Here is a 25,958-nt window from a genome sequence, read left to right as displayed (position 1 = left end):
CATTAAACCAAACCACAAGACTTACAGTGGTACAACCTATTACGTTTGCCTCTCAATAACATGGCGTCCATGCTAATAAAAAAGATAATCTCACATGCAAGCTCTTTGTTGTCAGAAACTGTAATGGTAGTCATTAGGGCAGATGCTTTCAAACCACCGGACGAGGAAAAAAAAGGAAGAATTATGTACAGATGTAGATTTGGCACCTCACACGTACTGCAAAATGCCTAGCAGACCTCCCAAAGAGTTCCCTCCATGTTATGCCTTGATTTATTTTTTTTTTGGGATATAGTTAAGGTCAAAAAGGTATGTTGGGAAAATGGCTGTATACAAATGGCCTAATTGAACTGTCGCTGAATCCTTGGCCTTTTATAGTATGCAAAGTAATGCTTTAGAATACTCAATTGCTTATGTAACCTTACTAGGAAATCCGGTGTCTTCACAGATATCATTAATGACATTAATGTGTGGATGGGCTGCCACGAATTCCTACAAGGGTATCGGAGGAATGATCACTATGACCAAACAGCTCTGTAAATTTAGATCATGAGGTGACAAACCGTGAGCGCTACATTGAAGTCTTTGGCACAGGAATTTTACTTGTTTGCAAATGACATTCCAGTTTTACACCGACTGCTTTTTTCCAAAGTGTCAGTAACCTATTTACAGCTGCTAATGCATCTTCCAGGAATAGAATCGTGCTTCTCTATCAGACCACCAGGACTGTGCTTGATTGATTTGAAGAAAATCATCAGAGTCAGATTAGAGCTGTGACAGTCCTCAGTTGTTTATGTTTCATTCCTTTGTTCATCTTTTTTCTGTCTCTACAGAAAGAATCATAGATGTTATATTATCCGCTACAAAGAATTATGGACTGGGTCCAGAACTGGATAGGTAAGACTTTTGAAATCCCTTCCTTTATGTATATTTGGCTAAAAGTTTTATGCTATATTTAAACTAGGTGTGATATGCCCACATTGACATTTTATTTCTCCAAAATAGTGTTTTATATTTTTGTATCATTTATGCATGTTGTATTTTGTTTCACAAAAATACTGCGAAATCTCTACAGTTTTAAGCTTTATTATATGTTATTAAAGTTTAGGGTTTTTTTTTTCCTCTGATTGCATTTTTTATGAACATCAAATGCTCTATATTACACCAGCTGCAATAAGGTTTAAGACATGTTTGGCGTGATTTGTTGTTATTTTCTGACCAGCGCAACCCTATTTTTCATGTTTTGCACCACATTGTTTAAATAGCAAATTAATTTGCGCTACTTTGCATACTCATGGGTGTGTCGCATCGTTGGTGTGTTGCTATTCTGAGAAACTGAAAATAGACTGCGTCATTGACCAACTAAAAGCAGGTCTAAAGTCCAGCACAGAGCGTGTTAGTTATGCGTCTATGCAGATTGATTGAACGCTTAATACACACCGGATTTACAGCAATAAACAATAATCTTTACCTATGGAAAAAAAAATAAAGGATCAAATTTAAAAAAAAAATAAAAAAAATTCTACATAAATATGTAAAGAAACACTGCCTCCTTGTCTGGGGGGCTTTTTTTAGTTTATTCATGACAGTTTGCAGTTTTATTATGATGTTATTATTTTTAGTATTATTATTTATTATATGCATATTTATGTTTGTTTTAATAAAAACAAGTATAGATTTGTCTGCAGACGTATGCATTACCATACAGGGCATAAGAATAGGATATGTGTTTAAATATAACAGTTTTTTTTTGAGCACACTTATTATTGCTGGAAAATGAAGCTGAATTTAGAAATAGTTTTGAAGCAAATCTTTGTGCTTAACAAACTTAATTAAAAATGTAGGTTAATGGATTTCTTTAGTGGAGTGGGTACAACACCCTTTCTGTACTCCATGAAAGAAAAGAAGTAAAGATTAAAAGTAAAGTAAAAGAGAAAGTAAAGGGGCCGAATAGAGGAGGCTCATTCTTTATCCTCGTGCTGCAGATGGTCTGTTTTCTCACAAGTGAAGCGTTCAGCTTTTTCTCTTACAAAGTCCGCCATGTAAATAGCAAATGCGCGAAATCGTGACGCAACTTCAAAGAATCCAACCTCTGAAGAGACATAGCCAGCATCAGGTTAGACTCACATTAGGCCAAATAAGTGAGGTTATAATGCTTTATTGCAGTTTTCATAGTAATGCCACCTGTCTTCTTGCTTGTTCTCTCTACAGTTTGATTTGTAAAAGATGTATCATAGTGGGCAATGGCGGTATCCTTAGCAACAAGTCTTTAGGATCCCGCATTGATGAATATGATGTTGTGGTAAGGTAAGTGTCACCCGTGTTATTAACCAAATCAATAAACTAAGCAAACTAGAGACACATGCTGCTGGGTTTGCATTGATTATTTGGTATGTTCATTCTGTAGACTCAATGAAGCCCCAGTGAGCGGTTACACCAGAGACGTAGGTAGTAAGACCACCATGAGGATTACCTACCCTGAGGGGGCCATCCAGAAGCCTGAGCGCTACGAGAAAGATTCGCTCTTTGTCTTCTCTGCTTTCAAACCTCTCGACTTTAAATGGCTGAGACAGATGGTCTACAAAGAGAAACTGGTAAGACTGTGTTATAGTATTTATCTTCTTGTTTATTTGTGTTAGTTGTTTTTTTTATTTCATTTAGTTTCATTTTATTTTATAACAAAATATTGCATATATATATGCATTCAGGTTGTTTTAACTCAGAAAATGCATTCATTAAACAAAATTCAAAAAACAAATCATAGTTTTTTTTTTTTTGTTATAATGAAATGGGACTTAACAAAGGTTTAAGAGCTTTAAAATCCTCTGAAAGGGAGACGACCTTTTTTGTAACTTGTTTTGGATTCTGAATGGATGGAAAATTTCTACAAAAAAAAAAAAATTTAAATGGTAAACAGATTCATCATTGTTAACTTTTTTTTTTTCACTTTAAAAATGGTTTTAGCTGAAAATATGATGTTATGACTATTTATAAAATCTATAAATGTATAAAACGTAAATTTTTTGTTTCCAATTTCACCCACAATGCAAGTATAGTATAATACATTATATCAATATTCTAGTAAATACAATATACAATATACTAGCTTTTTGTAAAGCATTATTAACACTAGAACTACCGAGGTGGTTTGCAAATTAATAACTTTGTTAAAATAAAACACACTTTTCTAAATATTTCTTACATAGTTAATTTTTTTTGGTAAAATCACTCAACACAAAAGAGTTATGAGTATTTCATGTTCCTGCTAAAATAAAGACAACTTTGTTGTCAAAAACTTAACTTTATTTTATGTTTGTTTCTAAACAAATGATTCAGCGCTGCAAAAAAGCCTTCTCCCCTGCTTGTGAAAGTAAAAATATGAAGTGCTGACGTTCATGGATAGTTTAGTAGCCTAACTGCACATATATAGGTTGTATTACCAAAAAAATTTACTTTGTCAGGGTGACGACTTACTCAAAGGGCACCTAGGTTACCCCTTTTTTAGATTTAATATAAGTCTTTTGCGTCTCCAGAATATGTCTGTAAAGTTTCAGCTCAAAACACCCATCAGATTTTTCATTATACCTTTTATAAGATTCTATATTATACCTTTTTGCATGGGGTAGCAGTTTTGTTGTACTGCGCCTTTAAGGCTAGTCCTCCCCGCCTACTGTTTCTACGTGCCTCTCTGCGTGCCTAATCTCCTCCCTCGGCTGCGTCAGACAACAGACAGAATTAAAGGAAGAAGATCTCACGTAGCGTTTGTGAGAAACACTACAATAAGAACTTTACCAATGAGTATTTGTGTGTGACTCATCGATGCAACTCCACAACAATGTCGTTACAAAGCTTATGCGCGTGCAAACACACACACAGATCGCTGTAATTCATTACACACTTGCACTGTTTTAAAACATTTGAAACTTGTAAAACTCACTCTTTTTGATCACATCTGAAAATGATTGATGATCCTAGCAAACTGGACAGACCTTTAATTCACGGTTGATTTCCGCACATCTGGTCTTGTTGATATGAATATACACGTGACTACCGGGACATGTTAATACGCAGCTGTCTATCAATTCGGTGGGCGGAGGGACCGCACTCTTACGTCAAGTTGTGGTCGGTCTGACAACCGCTCCAATTGGTCCACCGTTTTTGTGTTGTCAAATTGTAAAAAAAAGAACTGGGTGTGTTTATATCACCCCAATATGACAGTCTATACTCTATACCTACACACATGTCTGTCCAAACAGCTTGAAAAGTAGATTTTTCACCATAGGTGCCCTTTAAGTATGATGACAGACAGTTTAGTTTTTTATTTAATTATTTTTTTCATTTCATTTAGTTTAGTTTTATTACATTTTATCCAAAAAATCCATTCATAAAACAAAATTCAAAAAACAAAACATATAGTTTTTTTTTTATAATGGAATGGAACTTAACAAAGTTAAGGTTTTAGACCATTTAAATCAACTTTGTTCTGAAAGGGAGACACCCATTTTTGTAACTAGTTTTGTCTCATTTTTGTATTCTGAATGCGTGGAAAATTTGCACAAGAGCTATGATTATTTATTCCTAGAACTATCATAGCAGTCAAAATTACTGCATGCAATTCAGTGTCTGCAACTTTCCTGTGACTTTAAATATGCGTGCATCTGTTGTCTAGCAACTTCCTGCTAACAAAAACATAACTTTCTGTTGTCAAAAACATACCTTTACTTCATATTTGTCTTTCGAAATGGCATATTCAGTGCCACAAAAAAGTCCCCTGCTTGTGAAAGTGAAAATGTTTGGTGTGGACATTCGAGGGTGGTCTAGTAGCCTAACTACACATTTAAAGCTTGTATTACCAAAACTATTACTTTATCAGGGTGACGACTTACTTAAATATGATGACAGACATACAAACCTTAAATTTAATATGTAAGCTTTAAATGTAAATATGACTTGACGATATATAATAGATTATGCTATAGTATAGTTTTAGTTTTTTATTGAATTATTATTTTATTTAGTTTTGTTTTGTTTATTTTATCCCATAAATGCTTTCATCAAACTTTTTTGATAAAATTTTTTAATAACGGAATGGAACTTAACAAAGGTTTAAGACCACCAAAATCCACTTTGCTATTAAGGATAGACAGCTATTTTTTTTTAACTAGTTTTAGACAAATTTTTGTATTCTGAATGAATAGAAAATTTCTTCTTCTTTTTCTTCAAAAAAAAAAAAAGAATATAATGGATAAACAGTAATATTACTGTTAAAACATGGTAACTTTTTAACTTTTTTTCACCTTCACCTTAAAATGGTTTTAGCTGAAAATGTGATGTTATTAATATTTATAAAATCTATAAATGTAATTCTTTGTTTCCAAATGCACTCTGAATATAAAAATAGTATAATATATAATATAACATCAATATAATAGTCCAGCTGCTCGAAGCATTATTACCAATAATATTGCAATTTGAAAACATTTGGTAAAATAAAACACAATTTCCAAGTTTTTGGACAAACACAAATTCTACATTTTTAAATATTAGTGCGTGGTCAAGTAGTCTAACAACACATTTAAATGTTGTATTACCAAAAAATCATATTTTTAGGGTGATGACTTAATTAAATATGATGACAGACATTCAAAGCTTAAATTTAATATCTCAATTGAAGCTTTTAATGTAAAAATGACGTGACAATATGCCATCTTATTTAAGACTGGTCAGAATGACTGCTATGGTGATCCTATTAGTTAGAGAAGTTAATCTCCATATTCAACTTAATTGGAGGTAGAAGCATACCACTTGTTTTTCAAGGGTTACTTTTCAGCACTGCCAGCTGCCTTTGCTAAACTTGTATTTAATTTCAGCCCCTTATATCATACGTTGATCAATTCAGCAAAATGCTAGTATTACCCTTTAACAAGTAGTCTTTATGGTTAAGGGGTTATGAATAGCCATGGTCATTGAAGAAAAGGCTTTTATTTTTCAAGGACCTTCTTCTCTTTTTATTTAGCGTATAGTAAAACATTGTCCTTCCAGGTTTGACTGACATCTAGTGAATTAGCCTCTTAATCAGGAGGGTCTGAATGAGCTCTCTCTTATCTCGCACACTTTTAATGACTCTGCCTCCATCCCATTTCTTATCACACAACGAGCAAGCAAAAGCACTCTGTTCTCCTCTGGAGTCGGCTACTCAAGGACAGCTTTTTTCATTTCCAGTCATCTGTCATGTAATAGTGGTCAGGGCGTTTGGTCAGCGTGTGTGGTTTTTCTCATAATCTTCCTTTTTGAACATACTCTGCTTCACACCTGCTTGTTTGCTACCGTTGTCAAGTGGGAATCTGTTGGCTATGTGCCGCTGGAGTTTCCAGCCAACACAACTGCGGGGTTTTCAGGAGACCAGGAGTTTTTTTTTTTTTTTTTTTTTTTTTTTTTTTTTTTACAGGGTGACATTTGTCAATGTGAAAGAGACTCAGCAGAGGAAGAAAAATAGAGAGCTGTTTGATTACTCCACTCCTCCCCTCCCCTCAGGCCTCTGGAAAGAGCCAAATTTGTCTGAACATCTGATCGCAACAAGCTGGATAGTGGAAAGTGCTCAGATAATTGATCTGCCCTCTGGCTTCTGATACATCAGCTTTGATCTCATGCAAGGAAGAATTTCTGTCATCAAATGAGGGGTCAGGAAAGCTCCAGTGTCTGCGATGATTTTAGAAACAGCGCTCAGAAAAATGATGACTACTACTAATGAAACCTCAATATTGAGTAACCAAATAGTCTTTTTTTATTTACCAAGAAGAGAAAATTTAACCCTCATGCTATAGGGGAATCTAATGAATAGTTTTAGGTGGACAACCAAGAGACACCCCATACACACACACACACACACTCACTCACCGGCCGCTTTATTAGGTACACTTTATTAGTACTGGGTTGGATCCACTTTTGCCTTCAGGACTGCCTTAATCGTTCTTGGCATATGTTTAACATATTTGCATGATAGCATCATGCAGTTGCTGCAGATTTGTCGACTGCATATTCATGATGCGAAACTCTTGTTCCACCATATTCCAAAAGTGCTTTATTGTATTGAGCTCTGATGACTTAGGAGGCCCTTTGAGTGCAGTGAACTCATTGTCATGTTCAAAAAAAGCAGTCTGAGATGATTTGCACTTTATGACACGGTGCATTATCCTGCTGAATATAGCCATCAGAAGATGGGTACGCTGTGGTCATAAATGCATGGACATGGTCAGCAACAACAATCAGATAAGCTGTGGCATTGGTACGATGCTCTATTGGTACTAATGAGCCCAAAGTGAGCCTGTGCCATTGACAAAAGGCAGGATGGATCCATGCTTTCATGATGTTGATGCCAAATTCTGACTCTACCATCCAAATGTTGCAGCAGAAATCGAGAGTCTTCAGACCAGAAATGTTTTTCCAATCTTCTATTGTCCGATTTTAGTGAGATGTGCAAATTGTAGTTTCAGTTTTCTGTTTTTAGCTGACAGGAAGAGCACCTGGTGTGGTCATCTGCTACTGTAGCCCATCTGCCTCAAGGTTTGTCATGTTGTGCAATCAGAGATGCTCTTTTGCATATTACAGTTGTAACGAGTGGTTATTTGAGTTACTGTTGCCTTTCTATCAGCTCAAACCAGTCTGCCGATTCTCCTCTGACATCAACAAGGCATTTGTGCCAACAGAACTGTCGCTTACTGGATATTTTCTCTTTTTCTGACCATTTTTTGTAAACCCTAGAGTTGGTCATTTCTGAAAGTCCTAGTAGATCAGCAGTTTCTAAAATACTTAAACCAGTTGGTCTGACACCAACAACCATGCCATGTTCAAAGTCACTTAAATCACCTTTCTTCCCCATTCTGATGCTTGGTTTGCAGCAGGTTGTCTTTACCATGTCTATATGCCTAAATGCATTGAGTTGCTGCCATATCATTGGCTGAAATTTTGTCAACGAGCAGTTGGACAAGTGTACCTAAGTTAGTTAAAATTTATTCTGGCTTATCCATGCTGTATATTGGTGTTGGTTTGTGCCTTTTAATTTGAAGTTTCTAAAAGAGTTGAAATTCATTATACGAGTAACCCATATGCCATTAAGGTGTTAGAGTATGACTAACAAAGCGGATTGGTGTATTTTTGTAACAGAAATAAGTCAAATTTTTTTATCACTCACGTTCATTAGTGGTTGAATCCACATTAGCTCTGGAAAATAAACCAATGTGTCTCACAGGAACCATTTACCACATGGTTTGTTTAGAACAAAAGATGGCGACAAACTAGCAAATTAGTTGACATGTAGCTCTATAGCGCTCTCTAGTATATTACTCTTACAATGAGTCTACTGTCTTACACCATGCAGTAGTATATATAGGTCGAGCATTATTTGCATTCATCACTTTTTAAATCTACCTAATAGGCTTGTAGATTTGTAAAATGAATTATGATATATGATAATTTGACAAAGCAATCATAGTAAATATGTAAGGCATATCAGACAATAAGCCATTGAATTATCACAAAATAAATGGACATCCATGGTGGTAATCCAACCACAATGCAACAGTAAGTGGATTCAGTATATAATACTCTAATGAATAAAATATTACACCTCTACTGAGGAATTAAGCTTTTGTGTATCTCCTAACAATGTTTGGTTTATTATCTGTACAAAGCAAGTAACTGAATAATCCTTTTCACCAATAGAAACTTAAATTCATTCATTTTCCTTTGGTTTAGTCCCTTTTTTTCATCAGGCGTTGTCACAGTGGAATAAATCGCTAACTTATCCAGCATATGTTTTACACAGCGGATGCCCTTCCAGCTGCAACCCAGTACTGGGAAGCAATCATACACTTTCACATTCACACACATGCACTACGGCTAATTTAGTTTACTCAATTCGCATATAGCGCATGTTTTTGGACACAGGAAGACCTTGCAAACTCCACACAGAAATGCCAACTGGCCAAGCCAGGACTTGATCTAGAAACCTTCTTGCTGTGAGGTTACAGTACTAACCACTGAGCCACCATGCCACCTAGAAAAGAAATGTATTACTGAGAAATATCATTTAGTATCTGGGCAGCACTGACAGTATTTGTTTTCATGTAAGTGTTCGACTATTTACTCTGACCACAAGTGAGTTTGGATTAAATAATAATTAATATGATATATCATTAATAATTACAATGAATTGATCATTAATTATTCAATGGCAACCCTAATCAAGATTAGCTTTGCATTTACATAAAAAGTGCTGGAGTTGCATTGACGAGACTAATCCTGGACTTTTAGAAACATTTGTAGAATTTTGTTTTAGAGTTTTTGTATGAAGAAGACTTAACGTTACCTGAATTCATTTGGCTCACATAGGAGAGGAGTTGTTGGTCTCGATAGAACAGTTTGATTTTGTCTGAAGTAGAAAAAAAAAAAAAAACATTAGTCTTACGATAAAGGAGGGACGCAAGCCATATCTATAAACAGAGAATATTGCAGAGACCACCCAGAATTCCTTAGCAACCATATAGCAAATGTCATAAACCCCTAAGAATGCCTTAGCAACTGCATAAAAGCCCCTGGCAGCAGTTTTTGTTCAGGCAAGCTGCTCTCGGATTTTCTACAGAAAATGTAAAAATGCAGTCCCTGATTGTTTTTCTTGCTCCGGCAGACAGCCACAGCTGTAAAAGATGTTTATATCCAGCTAGTCTACGTGACCTCCCGTGTATGTATTAAGTTGTAAGAGTATCATGTTTAAAGTGGCTTTTTAACCGATTGTCACTTGACAAATGAAGCCTATCACTATTGTGAATTCTTACGCATGAAAAACGACTGACTTGTATTCTTCTCTCTTGATCAACGTCAGGCTACGAGAGCCCCTCGCATTCCCTCGCTCCCTTCTCAAACAGTTTAACTTGGCCTGTGTTTATTTTTAACTGGCCAGTCAAAGGCATGGTATTTTAGGGCCTGCAAAAAAAAAAAAAAAAAAAAATCTGACTAAGCGTTTATATAGTTTGCGCACTCTATACATGCCGCAGATGTTTCTTTGAGTAATCTCTAAACAATAACAGCCATTCATCGTCATGCTTAATCACATATAATCTTATCAAACACTCTGTCCCTAACAACAGTATACAGTTCGTCTGATGTTTGAACACAAATACGTTCCCTCCAGTCCTCTTCCAAGTCATATGACATATCTTCACAAATATCATGGTTGGTTTTTTGGATTGTCCATTAAATGTGGTTGCTTGTTCTGTAATTTGTTATTAGTGTATATAATATTGGCATAGTAAAGACTTTGACGCCATTGTATTTGTAAAATCTTTTGACCTCTGTTTTTGTAGTTGGGTTAGTTAATTGTATTTTCTTTTCTTACATTTTTGGTCAGGTAAGGTTGAGGTTTAAAATAAAGGATTTGTTTGTTATTTTGGCCTTGTCAGCTCCTGAATTCAATCCCCAATATATCTTTAATTTCATATTTTATTTGTCTTGACTTTCATGTTGTGCACCATCCCTAGAGGGTGCGTAACATGAAATTGGGGGCTCGTCCGGGACATCTCGCACCCAAAGCAAGAATCATACCTCTAGACCAGTGAAAATCCTGTAAATAAAGTTTGCTGCTACTTTGCCAGAATAGAAACACTTCCCTTTGACGACAGAAACCTGGTGGCGAAATGGAAAACACTTTGTTTGTTCAAGTAGTGACAACATAGATTGAGATCCATTGTGTGGTGATGTCTTTCATTTGGAGATGAACGCACAAAGGCATGTGCGACTGTGTGGGCAGTTGTGTAGGCTTTAGAAAGGCACGTAGCTTTAAACTTCAGTCTGATTCTCAACTAGCACCGACGACTCACTCTCTTCATGTCAAACAGTCACACCGATGTAACTTTGAACAGTGGCTGCACTCGGCTTTGAAGTATTTTTCTCTCTTCTGTGCTTTTGTGCGCTGTGGACTCTCACGGGTAGAAGGAATGCCAATCTTTTGAGTTCGTATTGACAGAACTGTAAATGGATGCTTTACCTTTATGGAAAAAAAGCTTGTTGAAGTTCACTTGAATATCCTGCAATGAGGCATGAGCACTCTTCACACTTGCACATTGGAAAGCAGTTAGCTGCTTTTATGGCAGAATTATAAAATTTTTTCGTTTTATTTTCTTATTGCAGTAACAAGCATGCAATTTTGTCCTGTCAAGATTAGCCACATGCAGTTAAAGTCGGCATAAAATATGCCTATCATAATGCATGGTAAGAAAAAATGAGGAGGACATAGAAGATCGCATAGAAAATGTTTATTCAGCATAGCATTCTCAAAGTACACAGCAGTACTCTGGTTTCATCGAATTTAACATTTTTAATCTCAAACTTTTATAACAGTTTTAGTTGTTGCCTTTAGACTTGTCTTTAGATGTTAATGAAGTTGCTTGTTGACTGTTGACCCAACTGTTCTCTCTATGGCTGCGTCCGAAACCGCATACTTCCATACTATATAGTATGTTAAAATCAGTATGTGAGCCTAGTAGTATGTCCGAATTCATAGAATTCGAAAAACCGTATGCGAGAAGTACCCGGATGACTTACTAATTCCGGCAAGATTCTGGAGTGCACATCCCATGCATGCTGCACTATTCTATGATGCCCTGCGAGCAAATTCATGAATGGGAGTAAAGCGACGCAAATTACGCAGGTACGTCACTTGAATATGTCAAAATGGAGGATGTAGTAAGTCCGAATTCCATTCATACTTTTCACATTCATACTGTATAGAACGTACTTTTCTTACGGCCGAGTAGTACGTTTAAATTCAACTGCAGTACCTACTGAGTAGTAGGCGGTTTCGGACGCAGCCTGTCTCCATGTTAATGCAGTTACCACACCATTGAAGAGATGGTTCCCTGTGCACCACACCCATCCCCTTTCTACAGTTGTTACCATTTAGTCAAGATGTAGTCACCTCAAACAATGCAGAGACAACAAATTGTTGATTTATCTTTTCTATCATATCTTTTGGGAAATGAGAATGAATACACCATTTAGACTGGAAATTGGGTCGAGGCAGTAGGTTGTCAAAATTAATTGTTTTTTCTTTACAGCGCGATGCAGATGGGGACAATTCGATATCGGTTAAGTAATAGATCATAACCGGTTATTACGGACTGACGTCATTTATCTCTAATGCGTAATGTCACAGTAGAATACTATGACGAAGGAGGCGAGAGCGAGTAAATAAAATGCTTCTACTATGTAAAAGGTAGATACTTATGCACAATTCAACTGTTTTTGAGTTTGCTGGACAGTCTTTCATTGACACTGAAGAAGGCACAGCACACGAGCCGTGTTTTCACTACTAGGGAGAAATGCTGTAAGAAAAAAAACATCTCTGCCTCTCTCTCTCTTTTACACTTTGGACATTTGACCCGCTGCCGATTTTGTGAGGTAACTTTTCCTTTCCTCTCAGCTGTTAAAGTGATACTTGTAGATACAGACACTTGGTACCTGATGTGCGAGTTTTCTCCACTGTGTCTATTATGGATTACCTGTGATAACCACACATTGTGCGCATATAGACTGTAACAGCGGCTGTTCTTTCCGCATCACTCATCAGTGTACAGTGCTTTCATTTCTAAAGCCAATAGCAGCCCTTTCTGTTAAGCGGGTGAAGACCATGACGAATCATAAGACAGCTCTCAAAGCAAGCAGGATAAAATTGACATTAGTTTATTTGCTATAAATGCTCATGCTGTCTTCTGTGCATGTATTGAAGTTTTGTTTGGTACATTCAAAAAGAGTGCTTTCTTTGAGCAGGTCAAATTAAAGGTACAGTTTATATATCTTACTGCTTGTATTAAAGGACAATATTGTATTACAAATAATATATAAATAATTTAATATTTATACATTTTAATTTAAAAAATCTTGTGTTGTGAAGAATTTTTTTTATTATGTTCGGAAAGCATCGTCAATGCACCGTGATGCACCGAGATATCGAATTGAACCGAATCGATGGCATGTTAATCGTTACTGAATCGTGATACCAGTGTAGGTTCAATCCTCTACAAGGCAGACTCATTTCTTACAGCATGTTATTGGTTATATGGTGTGCTAGCAGTGACTAAAACTGACTTTGTTGTCACCTTGTATTGACTGTGTCTCGTCCCTTAGGAACCAAAAAGCTGCACATAAACACATCCAAGAAATAGCAGGCAACTGAAATGAATTTTTTATTTATTTTTTGGCAGCAGTGATTGGGGATGTATTTTTTTGTAATCTGTATTGTCATTTCACAAAGATGAACCATAACTATTGCTGCACATACAACCCAAAACAAAGCAGAATTAAAATACCATTTTCACCAAAAACTGACTGTGTTGTCTTCACATTGTGGCTGTGTCTTGTCCCATTGGAACCAAAAAGCTCCACATGAACACATTTAAGCAATGGTGGTCGACTGAAATGAGAACTTCTGTTCTGCAGCTGTGAGCAAGGATACATCTTTCTGTAGTCTGTATTGTCATTCCAACACAGATAAACCAGAAGTAGTGCTGCACATACAAACCGTGAACAAAACAGAATTAACCCCTTCAGACCCGAATTATGTTCCAAATTTCAGAAAAAAGGGATGTCATGTGATGTCCATTCTAATGGACGCAGGGTCTGAAGGGGTTAAAATGCCATTTTTACAGTACTTAACACTCGCCACAGAGGGATTCTCTCCTAAAAATATGGTTGATAATCTGATAACTACTGACTTTTGTCAGGTAGTGTACAGTATGTTGAATTGTTAACGCAAGATATAATCTTCAACCAGTCTGACTTTTCTTAGCAGACCTTCTGAGTCAACATGGTATTTAAACTTCCAGAAATTCCACTCACTGCATATATTTTTTACCAGACCAATCTTTAAACCTTAAAGATGGTTTTGTGTAAAAAATGTTTGTAGATGAGGCACTTTGCCATGCCTACATGCAATTGGCTGGGTGCAATGACTTTGGGTAATTGATGAGCTTCTGTCAGGCTAGTTTGTATGTTTGCAACACTAGTTTTGCTTTCCATTTGTGTAATGACAATACAGACTACAGTTTTCTGCATCCTCTCGTTTTAAGGCTGATTTATACTTCTGCGTCAAGCGCACACGTATGCATAGCCCTCGCCATGGCCGTCTCTGATGGGCACCTCTAAAAAAAATGTAACTACGTTGCAACGATGCATATCGCAAGCTCTGTGATTGGTCGGCTTGGTAGCGCTGATGAGTGTGGGCGGGGCCGAGAGACACGCTAGTCCGTTGGAATGAGTGTTTACAGGTGTCGAGTCCCATGAAGGAGCTCCAAAAAAGTTTTGTTTTGGGTTTGCCTTATAGTTAAAGTTGTTGCTCGTCAGCCCTTAAAATGAGTGAGTTTAAACCACTTGTACATTAAGGAAGCATTCAAAAAAAAAAAAACACCAGCGAAGAAACTCGACACAGAGGAAAATTAATATCTACTGCCACCTAGCGTTTCGAAAGTGTTATTGCAGAGCAACAGAATCGGTGTGCAGAAGTATGAATGCACGGCTATGCTCATTGCATTCACCGTGGGTCACGCCAAACACTTGACGCAGAAGTATAAACCAGGATTTATTCTGCATGTTCTCATTTCTAACAGCTACCATATGTTTATTGTTTACATGCATCTTTTTGGTCTAGGCATGACCAGACATATAGCCACACTAGGTGATATCACAGCCCTATCTTTGACATCGACTTGGTGTATCCAAAGCTTAATAAATTTATTCATTCATTCAGTTTCTTTTCGGCTTAGCCCTTTTAATAATCAGGGGTTGCCACAGTGGAATGAACGAACCCCCAACTTATCCAGCATATGTTTTACGTAGCAGATGTCCTTCCAGCTGTAACCCAATACTGGGAAACACCCATAGCTTATTCAAATCACCTATGCGCATGTCTTTAGACTGTGGGGGAAACTGGAGCACCTGGAGGAAACCCACACAAACACGGGGAGAACATGCAAACTCCACACTGAAATGCCATCTGACCCACTCGGGGGTCGAATCATCGACCTTCTTGCTGTGAGGTGACTGATTTACCCACTATGCCAAAGTGCTCCCCCGACTTAATAAATTATTAATACTAATTATAGTAATTAATAAAATTAGGTTTCTCTTGTCATTGAGTTGTTTTGAACCGTTCTTTTGATATTGGCCACTCAACACAACTCAGATTTGTTCAAGCGGCCCTCTCCAGAAATGTGCACTTTTCTCTTGCTTTCACCTGTTTTAGTCATTCAAAATGGATTAACGCCTCAGAGGTCACTGAAGGAAAAACCTGTGAAGGAGCCTAATTTGAAAATTGGCAATGGGCCAGCCGTCATGTGCGATAAGAGCGTTCTGAATTAACGAGTCCCGGAGGTCGCAGAGGAGCACGAGGCTCCCACGATAATTATTTTCATTCAGAATACTGTTGACTAGGTAATCCTCCCGCTTCTGTCCTCCGAATGTATTTACCCATCACTTTCTTCTTCTATACGTTTTAATCCCTTATTATTTCAGCCTTACATGGTAAGAGCGGGGCAAAAGTGTGTCACTTCTCCTTCAGGCTCCTGCTTTGGCTTTTATTGAAGTTACATTCCTAGCGTCGGAGTGTTGCATGTTCTTGTGTAACGGTTATATTTTGTGGTTTAGTCTGAAGTAGCTTTATTTAGATGGTAAAATGCAAGTCCCGGAGTACACAGTGTGTACATGACTTTATCTCTGTTGACGCCTGTGGAGAGCATGTCTTTGTTTACTCTAGAAACCTTCAGGAAAGATTACTCATGACACATTTGCAAGCTCTTAAAGGGATAGTTCAGGCATGGAAATAAAGTTGGTCATCGTTTACTCATCCAGAGGAATTTAAAAACAATCCTTGCCAATCTTTTGACTATAATGAAAGCAGAGAGGACAAAAATGACATTAAGTAGTAATATGTAAGCCCACAAAAAATCTGTGTACAGAAATCCACAACTTTTCACAGATTTTTTTGCCAATCATTGAGTCTATTTTTTAAATATTTATATTTAAAATTTTTTATATTTTTTCAGTTGTTAAATTACAGTAAAATAAACCAATATGAAAACGTTCATATGAATTATTTACAATACAGTTTGTGAAGTATGTCTTTTAGTAGATATATTACATGAAAAAACTTGCTTTGTTAACCAAATAAGTGGATAGTTGGATTTGCATTGTAAACATTAAATAAATGTTATTTATTTAATTTAATAAGTTAAAACATATATTTTTATTTTATTTCATATATTACTCCCAAACTCCCAAAATACTTCCACGTTAATCTGCAGATTTTTTACAGAATTCTGCGCCGAAATAGCAAAATATGTCCACAGATTCTGTCTGGCCCTGGTAATCATTAATTAATTCAATTTCTTTTCAATTTAGTCCCTTTATTAATCTGGGGTCATCACAGTGGAATGAACCGCCAACTTAATCATGTTTTATGCAAAGGTTGCCCTTCCAGTCATTCACACACATACACTACGAACAATTTAGTTTACCCAATTCACCTATACCACATGTTTTTGGACTTGGGGGAAACCAGAGCACCCAGAGGAAACCCACGTAAACATGCAAACTCCACACAGAAATGCCAAATGAGGCCCTTGTAATATGAGATGTAATTTATTTTGCCAAATAGCCAAATAATATATTTGATGTAGAAACGCTCAGATATTTGTTGGCATCACCTGCCTTTTATTAAAACATAGTGGTGACTGATTCAAAAAGGAGTCATTATGTGTGATCTGTGCAAAGAATCAGTTAATTCAGTTCACAAAACTTCTCTAAATGAGTCATTCGTTCAGTAACAGACCACTAGAAGGAGAAGATGCTTGGCAATACTATATCAGCTGATGGATATAGGACCAGTAGCGGCCTTCTGTGCCCAGAATGCTGTTATCCTTCATCCACATGGTTAATTAACTATACTAATAGAGAAGACTGCATATCCAAATCTGTTTTTACATTACTGTAATTGTTGTAACTGTAACTGTAAAGTTTGGGTTTAGGGTTGGGGTAGGGGTAGACGTTAATAAAATACAATTAATGGGAAATTTAATAAATAATATAAATGATTCTTGTGATGATTGTTGTCTGATTGTCCATCAGCTGATTATCCATATGTATAGCTGAATAACCATGTGCATGGATGATAACAGTCTTCTGAGCCCCTACTGACCCATATCTATCAGCTGATAACCACTAATAACGCCCATTTGATCGTGTGATAGCGTTCGAATCGGCTGGCTTTATACTGATTTTGAAACTATGCAAGTTGAAACTGCTTTCTTTATTTGTCTGTTTTCTTTCCTGGCTTTTGATTTCACTTCAGACCTCTTTGTGGGTCAGACTCAGAGTCAGCATTTTCCTGCCCTTTGTAGGGCTGTTTCTGTAGTAACCTGTCTGTTTTGAGAGTTTGATGCAGGTGTCGTGTCTCCTTTTGACCCAAATGAGGCAGCAAGCCAGAGGTTGACAAGCAAACATGTGGATGTTTGCTTCTAAACATGCCAACAGCTAGGCTTTATTCTTTCAAACCAGTTAAATAGTCACTTGTGATAATCTGACGTACATTTGATATTTTTGGTTTAAAAAAAGTGCTAGTGACGTGTTAAGGGTAGTTTCAGTCTTGTGTAATTGAATAGAATACAATAAAAGGAACAGAATAAAAGGGAAAGGGATGAAAGCAAGCAAAGTCAAGCAGGCACAGATGTTACACAAACACAGATGTTACATCACCTTACATCAGCATTCCAGTACATGAATATAACATCATGATTGAGCCGCCTGAATGAAGCTATCAGCGTGATTTTCAAAAGTATAAGAGCTGCAGTCCTATTTTGAGGAATAGTGGCTAAAGGAATAGTTCTTCAATAAACAAATATTCTGTCACCATTATTTATTTACATTTCGCTTTTTCCAAACCTGTTTGAGATTCTTTCTTCTGCTGAACATACAAAGAGGAAAGCTGAAGACCTGTAACCATTGCCTTCCACAGAATTTGTTTACTATGGGAGGACAAACGGATACAGGTTTTAGCTTTCTTCAAAACATATTTATTTATGTTCAACAGAATAAGAAAACTCCTAAAGGTTTGGGATCACCTGAGGATGCGTAAATAGTGAGTATATTTTGAGTTTCGAGTGAACTATCCCTTTAATATCTTGCATAAATGCCTTATTTTGTTGTCACATTCATTCTTTCTGGTTTGTTCAAGCACAGCTTTTTGGCCAAGACGAAGCCAACGTGAGGAAACAAAAACATCATTAATTATAGACTTATTTATTTAACAACATACTTGGTGTACATTTCAATTCGCACATATAGTACTTATAATAATGTCTATAGCAGGGGTGTCCAAACTTTTTCTTATACAGGGCCAAAAACCAAACTTGATTGAGGGCTGTGGGTCAAAGTTAAATATACCTAACCATATTGCATTTAATTTGACACGAGTAATTTATTTGCTAATAATTCAAAATAAAATGTTGCTTTAAAACATATTAAATAATGATGTAGTATAATTTTTTGACATCGTATAATAAACATTTTATAGTAAAAGCATAAACAGTTCTATTTATAACACAATGGAGTTCGATGCTGAATACCTTGTCAACTGCTCCTGCCTCTGCATGGAATTGCTCACCGATGTGCATTGTCCACTGTCTGTTAACAAACTGTCTTCACAGTTTAAAAATCTTATTTATTTGCAACATTTAACTGAAGCATTACATTTTTTACAACTCCTCAATTAAACAAAGAAACTAAAGGTTACGCTAAATTTAAAATGACAATCATCCCTACCGACTCCCCGTCATTCTTTTCTTTTTTTCAGATGTGGTGGGGGCCAAAATAAAGGTTTCCATGGGCCACCTACTTTGGGCACCTCTGGTCTATAGTAATATATAACGTATAGTAAATTACATTTACTTTATATTTAATTTGTATTAATTAAATTTATTATTAAAATTTTATTTTATATTTACTAGTTGTTTTTAAATACCTTTATAATTGCATTGTTGTCCTTTCTATTTCATCCTGTTGCACCACGGATACTTCTGTCATGTAAACAAGTAACCATGTAAGTAAATATGAGGGGCACTAAATATTTTATGCACATGCTTTTTCCTACAGAATCCTCCCAATCAATATACAATTCTAAATTCTTTCTAAACAGTTATTCAACTCATCTAATGAAATTTAAATCATATCACAATTACATATCGCAGAATAAAAATTCACAATGTTAGTTTTTTTTATATATCTTGGAGCTCTTAATTGCAATTCGCTCTTAAATTGATTCTGAAGGTATTTTAATAACAATACATTGTGATCTAGTTACATTTTTAACTAGGAATGTCCTGATCAGGATATTTGTCCTTGAGTCTGAGACCGAGTCATTTGATTTTGAGTATCTGCTAATACCGAAATCTTATCCGATACTTCTATAATTACATAAAAAAATAATAAATAATAGTGAAGAAAAAAATCAAGAATGTTCCTTATTTTTTATTTAACCTAATTTTTACATTCAACAACTCTGTTGGCAATTAGAGCACTTCTGTGCGGTAGCTTGAACAATCAAGTAATAAGTAACATAAATTCTTTTACTTTTGAACTTCAGTGCAACAGTGGGTGTGTGTGTTTGTGTGTGTGTGTGTGTATATGACCCTCCATGACCCATATGGTCTAAAACCTGTCTGGTGGACAAATCTATGCTTGTTTTTAATAAAACAAAAATAAATATGGATATAATAAATAATACTGCTAATAATAATAATAATAATAATAATAATAATAATAATAACATTTAACTAAAGCAAATTGTTATGAATAAATTGAAAAGGCCCCCCGAAATGAAGAAGGCATGAAAGTATAGTCTTTATATTTATGTAGGCTAGAAAATAATATGTTTTGTAATATTTGAATCCTTTAAATGTATATCCTATATAAGATCCTTAATAATTTAACTATTTTTCTTATGTAAAGAGATTTTCATATTGCTGTACATCCTGTCTGCATTAACCATTGTGTAAGCGAGGCGCACAACTAACGCGCTCTGTGCTGGACTTTAGACCGGCTTTGTTTTTGGTCTATTATAGTTTCTCAAAAAAGCAACATGCCTGCAATGCGCCTCAACAAGCCTTCCTTTTTAGATCCGAACGCCTATGGGCCCACAAATGAGCTGAAATTAGCAAACAAGTCTTGCCTTGTGCCTCATTGTGCCGGGTGTATAATAGTGCCCCATGTGTCTAATTGGGACCTTTTTGACATTTTTCCCTTCAAACACCATGCTTTTTGGGTGCCTTCTGACAGTCTTTTTTTGCCCACAATGCCTGAGTGATTTTCCCCCAACTGAGTGCCTCCGTTGACTTGTTTGCGGCCATATAAAGTGTAAATGTGCAAAGCCCATACATTTGACCTAACTAAGTTCAGAAAATCACAGCTCTCATGTCAGAAAGAGGTCAGAACCAGGACTAAGACGACAAAAATGAGCAAATAGCTCAGATTCCTGTGAACAAAAGAAGTGTCATCTGAGTATGCTATAGAGTTTGGATTCCTGACCCGGTCAAGAGCAGCTGAATCTAGATTTCATGAACCTGACCTGCTCTGGATGAGTGCTTCACGAAATGTGCTCATTTCGACTGGGGCCCTCAGAGTAAACCTTCAACGCTTTATATACAAACTGAAGTTCGTATGAATCATACAGCGCTCTGGGCTGAAATGCTTCGCCAGCGCAGGTTTACACTTCTTATCAGACTTGGGCTCTAGCAGTGGTGGTATAAATTTGCATGTTGAAATGTCACAGCCAGATTCATCATCCTGCCTGATATGTTTATAGGCATTCAGAGCATGGCAACTAGAGCAGCAAGAACAACATCTGTCCGACAGCGTGCCTGAGCCTCTAGAATTGCATCTCAGTCGGCTAGAGCACACACCATAAAAACAGATCATTTCACTTTAACGGTGTACCTCCCAAGTTTATTGACCTTTTAAATATAACCCTAAAGATAAACAGGAAACTTTTTTTTTCCAAAATAGCCCATGTATTCCTAAGCATGCATGAGGTATCTGAAAAGATGGAGAGAAAAGATTGTGATTATTTCTGAGAACATCTACATTTTTTGCATAATACAAAGAAGCCCTTGGCTATTTTTTCCTCTTTTGAGCACCTGTGGAATGGTCCATTCACAGCCTGTTGACCCTCCATGACCAGATAAGATTTCCTTGGACATCATTTTTGAAAGATAGTCCTGGTTCAGGGGTTTCTCATCGAATCGGATCATGTCAGATCATGATATGATCAAAGCAATACTTTAGTTTTTTTTTTTTTACTCGTCCACAAGGAATAAGCATTAAGTTACATGGATACAGTTTCATATCCTTAAGGAATGCAGAAGTTGTTTAAAAAGCTTGCATGTATCTGTGTGTTTATTCTTAATCATTTTTCATGCAGTGTTTCTGTTAAGTAAACTATCAAAAACGATTTCCATCAACTAAAAATTAAATTAATTTTAAGTGAAAACTAACAATACTAAAGAGTAGGGGTGTAACGATGCACTCAGCTCACGATATAATGTGTATCACAATATAATGATCTACATTCAATATGCATCACAATATTTGGAATAAAAATTGAATATAAAACTGAAATGCAAATAAAAGATTTATTTCAAAAATTACCAAGTTAACAATTTTTTATGTATTTCTTTTGTTTAAACTTCTTTTATTTAAACTGAACCTTCTTTAGGAAATTAATTACATAGGCCTGTCTCTGGAAAATAAAACAATTTTTTTAACTTTTTATAAAATATTATTGAAGTGACAGACAAAAAATGAAGGCACAACTTCTTAAATAAGTAAAGGTGCAAGAATAAAATATAGCTTTCTATTCAAGTGAATTTAACAGTAAGAGCTTAAAGCTTTGCTTGGTCACTTGTAAGTTTTTTTTTTTTTTTTTTTTTGTAAAAACATTTAAACAACTACATTTTCAGGTAGTCAGCTGTAGTTTCTAGAAGATAATCCTGAACTTCTGTGTATCTGTCTGAGAGGTTTTTATGGATGGCTGTCTTCATGTTATCTATAGTTGTGGAATCCTTCTTGTCGCATGTCATGCTCTGTATTATCATAGATTTCAAGGGTATGATGAGTGACAGGGTGGCTGTTATTTCGTCAGACAGGACAGTTGTAGTCTTTTGCCAGCGGTGTAAGCAGGTTTTAAGTGTATCAAGTTGATTTGCATTTCTGCGTACCTCTGCTCAAAAGAGTTGCCGTTATTGCAGCTTGTTGCTCGAGAAAGTGTTCCAGCATATCCATTAAGCTGTTCAATCGAGTAGCAACATCCATGATAAGCTTGTGTGGTGCAATCTTAAGCATCTTTTGCTTTGTCACGAGCACAACTGTTGCAGTGGCTTTTCTCACTTGACCAAGCAATCGATTAACACCTGATCAAACCTGCTTGTGATGCGAGATTATTGGATGAGCATAAAGGCCTGTGCACACTGAGACGTTGTTTTGCTCACGCTTTCCCTCTACTTTTAACACCTCGTGACTAATTAAAGAGCGTCAATGTGATTGTGCAAACCAACACGCATAACGGCAGGTACAAAACCGTGATTTAAAAAAAAACGCCTCATACTCTTTTTTTGTTTTTTTTTTGTTTTTTTTGTTTTGATGTGCCACGTCAAAGCTTTCTCCACCAATCAGGTTGACACTTTTGTTCACGTGCTCAGAGCTGCTGAAGTTACAGTAAACAGCATTTGGAAGCGCTTAAGCTCAAAATTGTCAATGCGAGCGCACATTGAAGAAGATGCCCAGAGGCAATATGAACGTAGAGCTGTTTATTGCACAATAATCATTTCTTCCTCGCTAGAGCAGGAGCTGCTATTTGAACTATCCATGCTTGTTCGAGTCACCAGTAACATTAACAACAAGCGTGTGAACTTCCTCTCTTCCTCTTCTTCTGTGTTATAAGCGGGGTGTCAGAAGCTTAAAGTTGTGTAGCACCATCTAACGTCAAGAAGTGATTTAGCATACTCTTTTGCTTGATGCCAGTGAAAATCTCTTGGGTTTGAATGCTGAAAAACGTCTCGTTTAATGCTGACATTAAACGCCAACGAAAAGCATTCTGGTGTGTACTAGCCTTAACACTTAGGGCTCTATTTTGACGGTCCATGCGCAGAGCGCAAAACGCAGGGCGCAAACGCTTTCAGGGCGTGTCAGAACGCATTTTTGCTAATTTACGGACGGGAAAATGCGCTTTGCGCCAAGGTGCATTGGCTAAAAGGGTTGAGTTTATTTTCTTAATGAGTTATTGGTGTGTTTTGAGAATAAACCAATTAGAGTCTCACCTCCCATTCTCTTTAAGAGCCAGCTGCGTCGCGCCAAGAGCGCATTCGCTATTTACAGGATGCAAAGTAAGTCTAAGTGGAAAAAATGAGCATTTCACTAGCAAACAGTTAACAGTTTTTTAACAGAAAACTGTTAAACAGAGCATCTACTGCGTGAGAATGAGAGATAATGGAACTACTCTCACATTCGCTCTTGGATAGGGAAACCTTTACGCACAGACACCAATTAGCCTATAAATAAATAATTTCGTTTGTTAAGCGCAAAGATTTGTTTCAAAACTATTTCTAAATTCAGTTCTAATTTCTAGCAAACGAATAAATGAACAAAAAATGACCAAGTCTGGTCAAAATACTGAGTTATTTCCAAATACACCTGCCATGCCCCATATGGTCTAAAACCTGACAGGTGGGCAAATCTAAGCTTGTTTTTAATTAAACAAATATAAATATGGATATATTAAATAATACTGCTAATAATAATAACATTATACAAAAGCAAATTGTTATGAATGAACTGAAAAAGCCTCCCGAGATGAAGACATATAAAAGCAGTGATTTTTCATATTTATATAGGCTAGAAAATAATATGTTTTGTAATATTTTAACTCTTATATTTATATCCTATATCTATTCTTATTATATCCTATATATATCCTTAATATTTTTTTTTTCACATGTAAAGATATTTGCCTATTGCTCTCTTGTGCGTATTAAGCAGTGTGTAAGCGAGGCGCAACTCTGCGCCGGAGTTTAGACCGGGTTAGTTTTGGTCTAATGAAAAATCTATTATAGTTCCTCAAAATAGCAACGCGCCAGCAGTCCGCCTCAGAACGCCTTCCTTTTTAGACCAGAGCGCCTTTGGGTGCAGAAATGAGCGCTAATGCATTTGCTATTTAAGCAGTGTAGCGCAACGCCTTAAAACGATTCTTGCGCCAAGCTGAAACTACCAAAAGAGTTTTGCGCCGCGTCTTGCGCCACACTGCGCCGGTTGTATGATAGGGCCCTTAATGTGAGGCATCAATCCAGCTTCTCTTGCTGCTATGTCCAGGTTGCGCGTGTTGTCAGTAACAACAGCAATGTTGTGAACAGCCCTTTAAGTCCCCACTCATGAATAGCTGCCTTTAAAACTTTGGCTATGTTTGACCCAGTGTGCGTGTCAAAAAGAGGACGAGTCTGAAGTAATGACTGCAAAATCGAAATGTTACCAGACATCCGACTTACAAGAGGATTGGGCATCCTCCTTTTCAACTCCACTCATCTTGGCCTGTTAACGTTACTGCTGCTAGTTCAAGCAATCTGAACTCAACGTGTGACAGCAGGTGGAATGTAGCTCACGTACGAGTAAAACAAAAATAGTACTTTCAACTGATTGATCTGCGTTTCACGAACACAAACATCTGTTTTTTAGATTAGGGGAAAGACTCCATTTTGTCAGTAAAAGAGTTTGACTGTAAAAGGATAGTTACTCATCCTTGTTTCAAACCTGATTTCTTTATTCTATCAAACACAAATGAAGATATTTTGAAAAATGGAAACTTGTAACCATTGATTATCATAATATTTGATTTCCCCACTATAAAATTCAATGGTTACAAGTGTTTATTTTTTCTTAAACTACTTTCTTTAGCATTCAGCAGAAGAAAGAATCTCTTAAAGGTTTGGAGTGACATGAGGGAGAGTAAGTAGTGAGTTTTTTTTTAAATCTGAAATGGAAGAAGGAACTTATCCATGAACTGTGTACTGTAAAGTTCCTGACAAAGTCCCAACCATAAATAGTCTTTTCTAATCCTTTCTTTAACAAGCGGTTGTCGAATCCCTGGTTGTAAGCATGTAAAAGAACTCTTCTAGAAGCACTTGTCAGAAAAATGACGGGAACGCAGCACAAGGCTGGGCTATAATGCTGAGGTTTTTTTGCTGAAATAAACTTCAACCACTGACTCTTTACAGTTTCATCTTTGGGTAGGGAAAATAACACTAACTTTTCCTCACACTTCAGAGCACAGCGTCTTCACGACTTGATTCAACTGGGATATGCTATAGTGTTTGTCTTTTTCTTTCTACAGTATTTGTGGGTGGGGCTGGGGGTTTCAATTTTCTCAGGTCTGTGCGTGCAACAAATGGGCGGGGTTTGAGTTCTGTATCGATGTCACGCCGACAGGGCTAAAGATTTGTTATCAAGATGATTCATTCAAACTACTCTGAGTCAACTATTTTATAGATGAATCAATAGTTTTAAACACGGTGCACTTTCAGGTTTAAACCTTAGCTGGATATTTCACTTCACTTAAAGCTGTTACACACTGCATGAAAGGTTATTTTCAAAAACCTATAATAGGGCTTTCTTAACTTTTCCCTCAACTTTCCACTAGCCTACAGATACCCACACTAGTAGATGCTGCTCTCTCATTGGCTGTAGGTAATCGCCGATCAGAATACATTTCACACGGCATGATTTTGAATTACTGACATGTTCAGATATTTAGCATGCCAAATATCTGTTGGGTATTATCTGCAATTCTTTCAGATTGCGTCTTTGATCATGGCTTTACT

The 25,958-nt window shown here is 36.5% G+C and overlaps 1 protein-coding gene across 21 annotated transcripts in view; it reads left to right on the top strand.

Annotated features, from left to right (window-relative positions):
• The window catches only part of st3gal3b (ST3 beta-galactoside alpha-2,3-sialyltransferase 3b), a 165,918-nt gene that overhangs the window by 111,834 nt on the left and 28,126 nt on the right, over nt 1-25,958 (top strand). For 18 of the 21 annotated variants that reach the window (XM_087239188.1, XM_087239199.1, XM_087239198.1 and 15 more), the window contains 3 exons: nt 831-894; nt 2,209-2,304; nt 2,405-2,591. In XM_087239188.1, coding sequence (XP_087095314.1) covers nt 831-894; nt 2,209-2,304; nt 2,405-2,591 — 347 coding nt within the window. Of the gene's footprint in view, nt 1-830; nt 895-2,208; nt 2,305-2,404; nt 3,600-3,668; nt 4,172-25,958 lie in introns of those variants that run through there. The other 3 variants (XR_015477672.1, XR_015477671.1, XR_015477670.1) reach the window with 1 other exon arrangement.

The sequence above is a fragment of the Danio rerio genome, chromosome 2 (genome assembly GCF_052040795.2).
Source record: "Danio rerio strain M-AB ecotype USA chromosome 2, GRCz13ab, whole genome shotgun sequence".
Lineage (NCBI taxonomy): Eukaryota > Metazoa > Chordata > Actinopteri > Cypriniformes > Danionidae > Danio > Danio rerio.
This window is presented reverse-complemented; position numbering and strand designations above follow the sequence as displayed.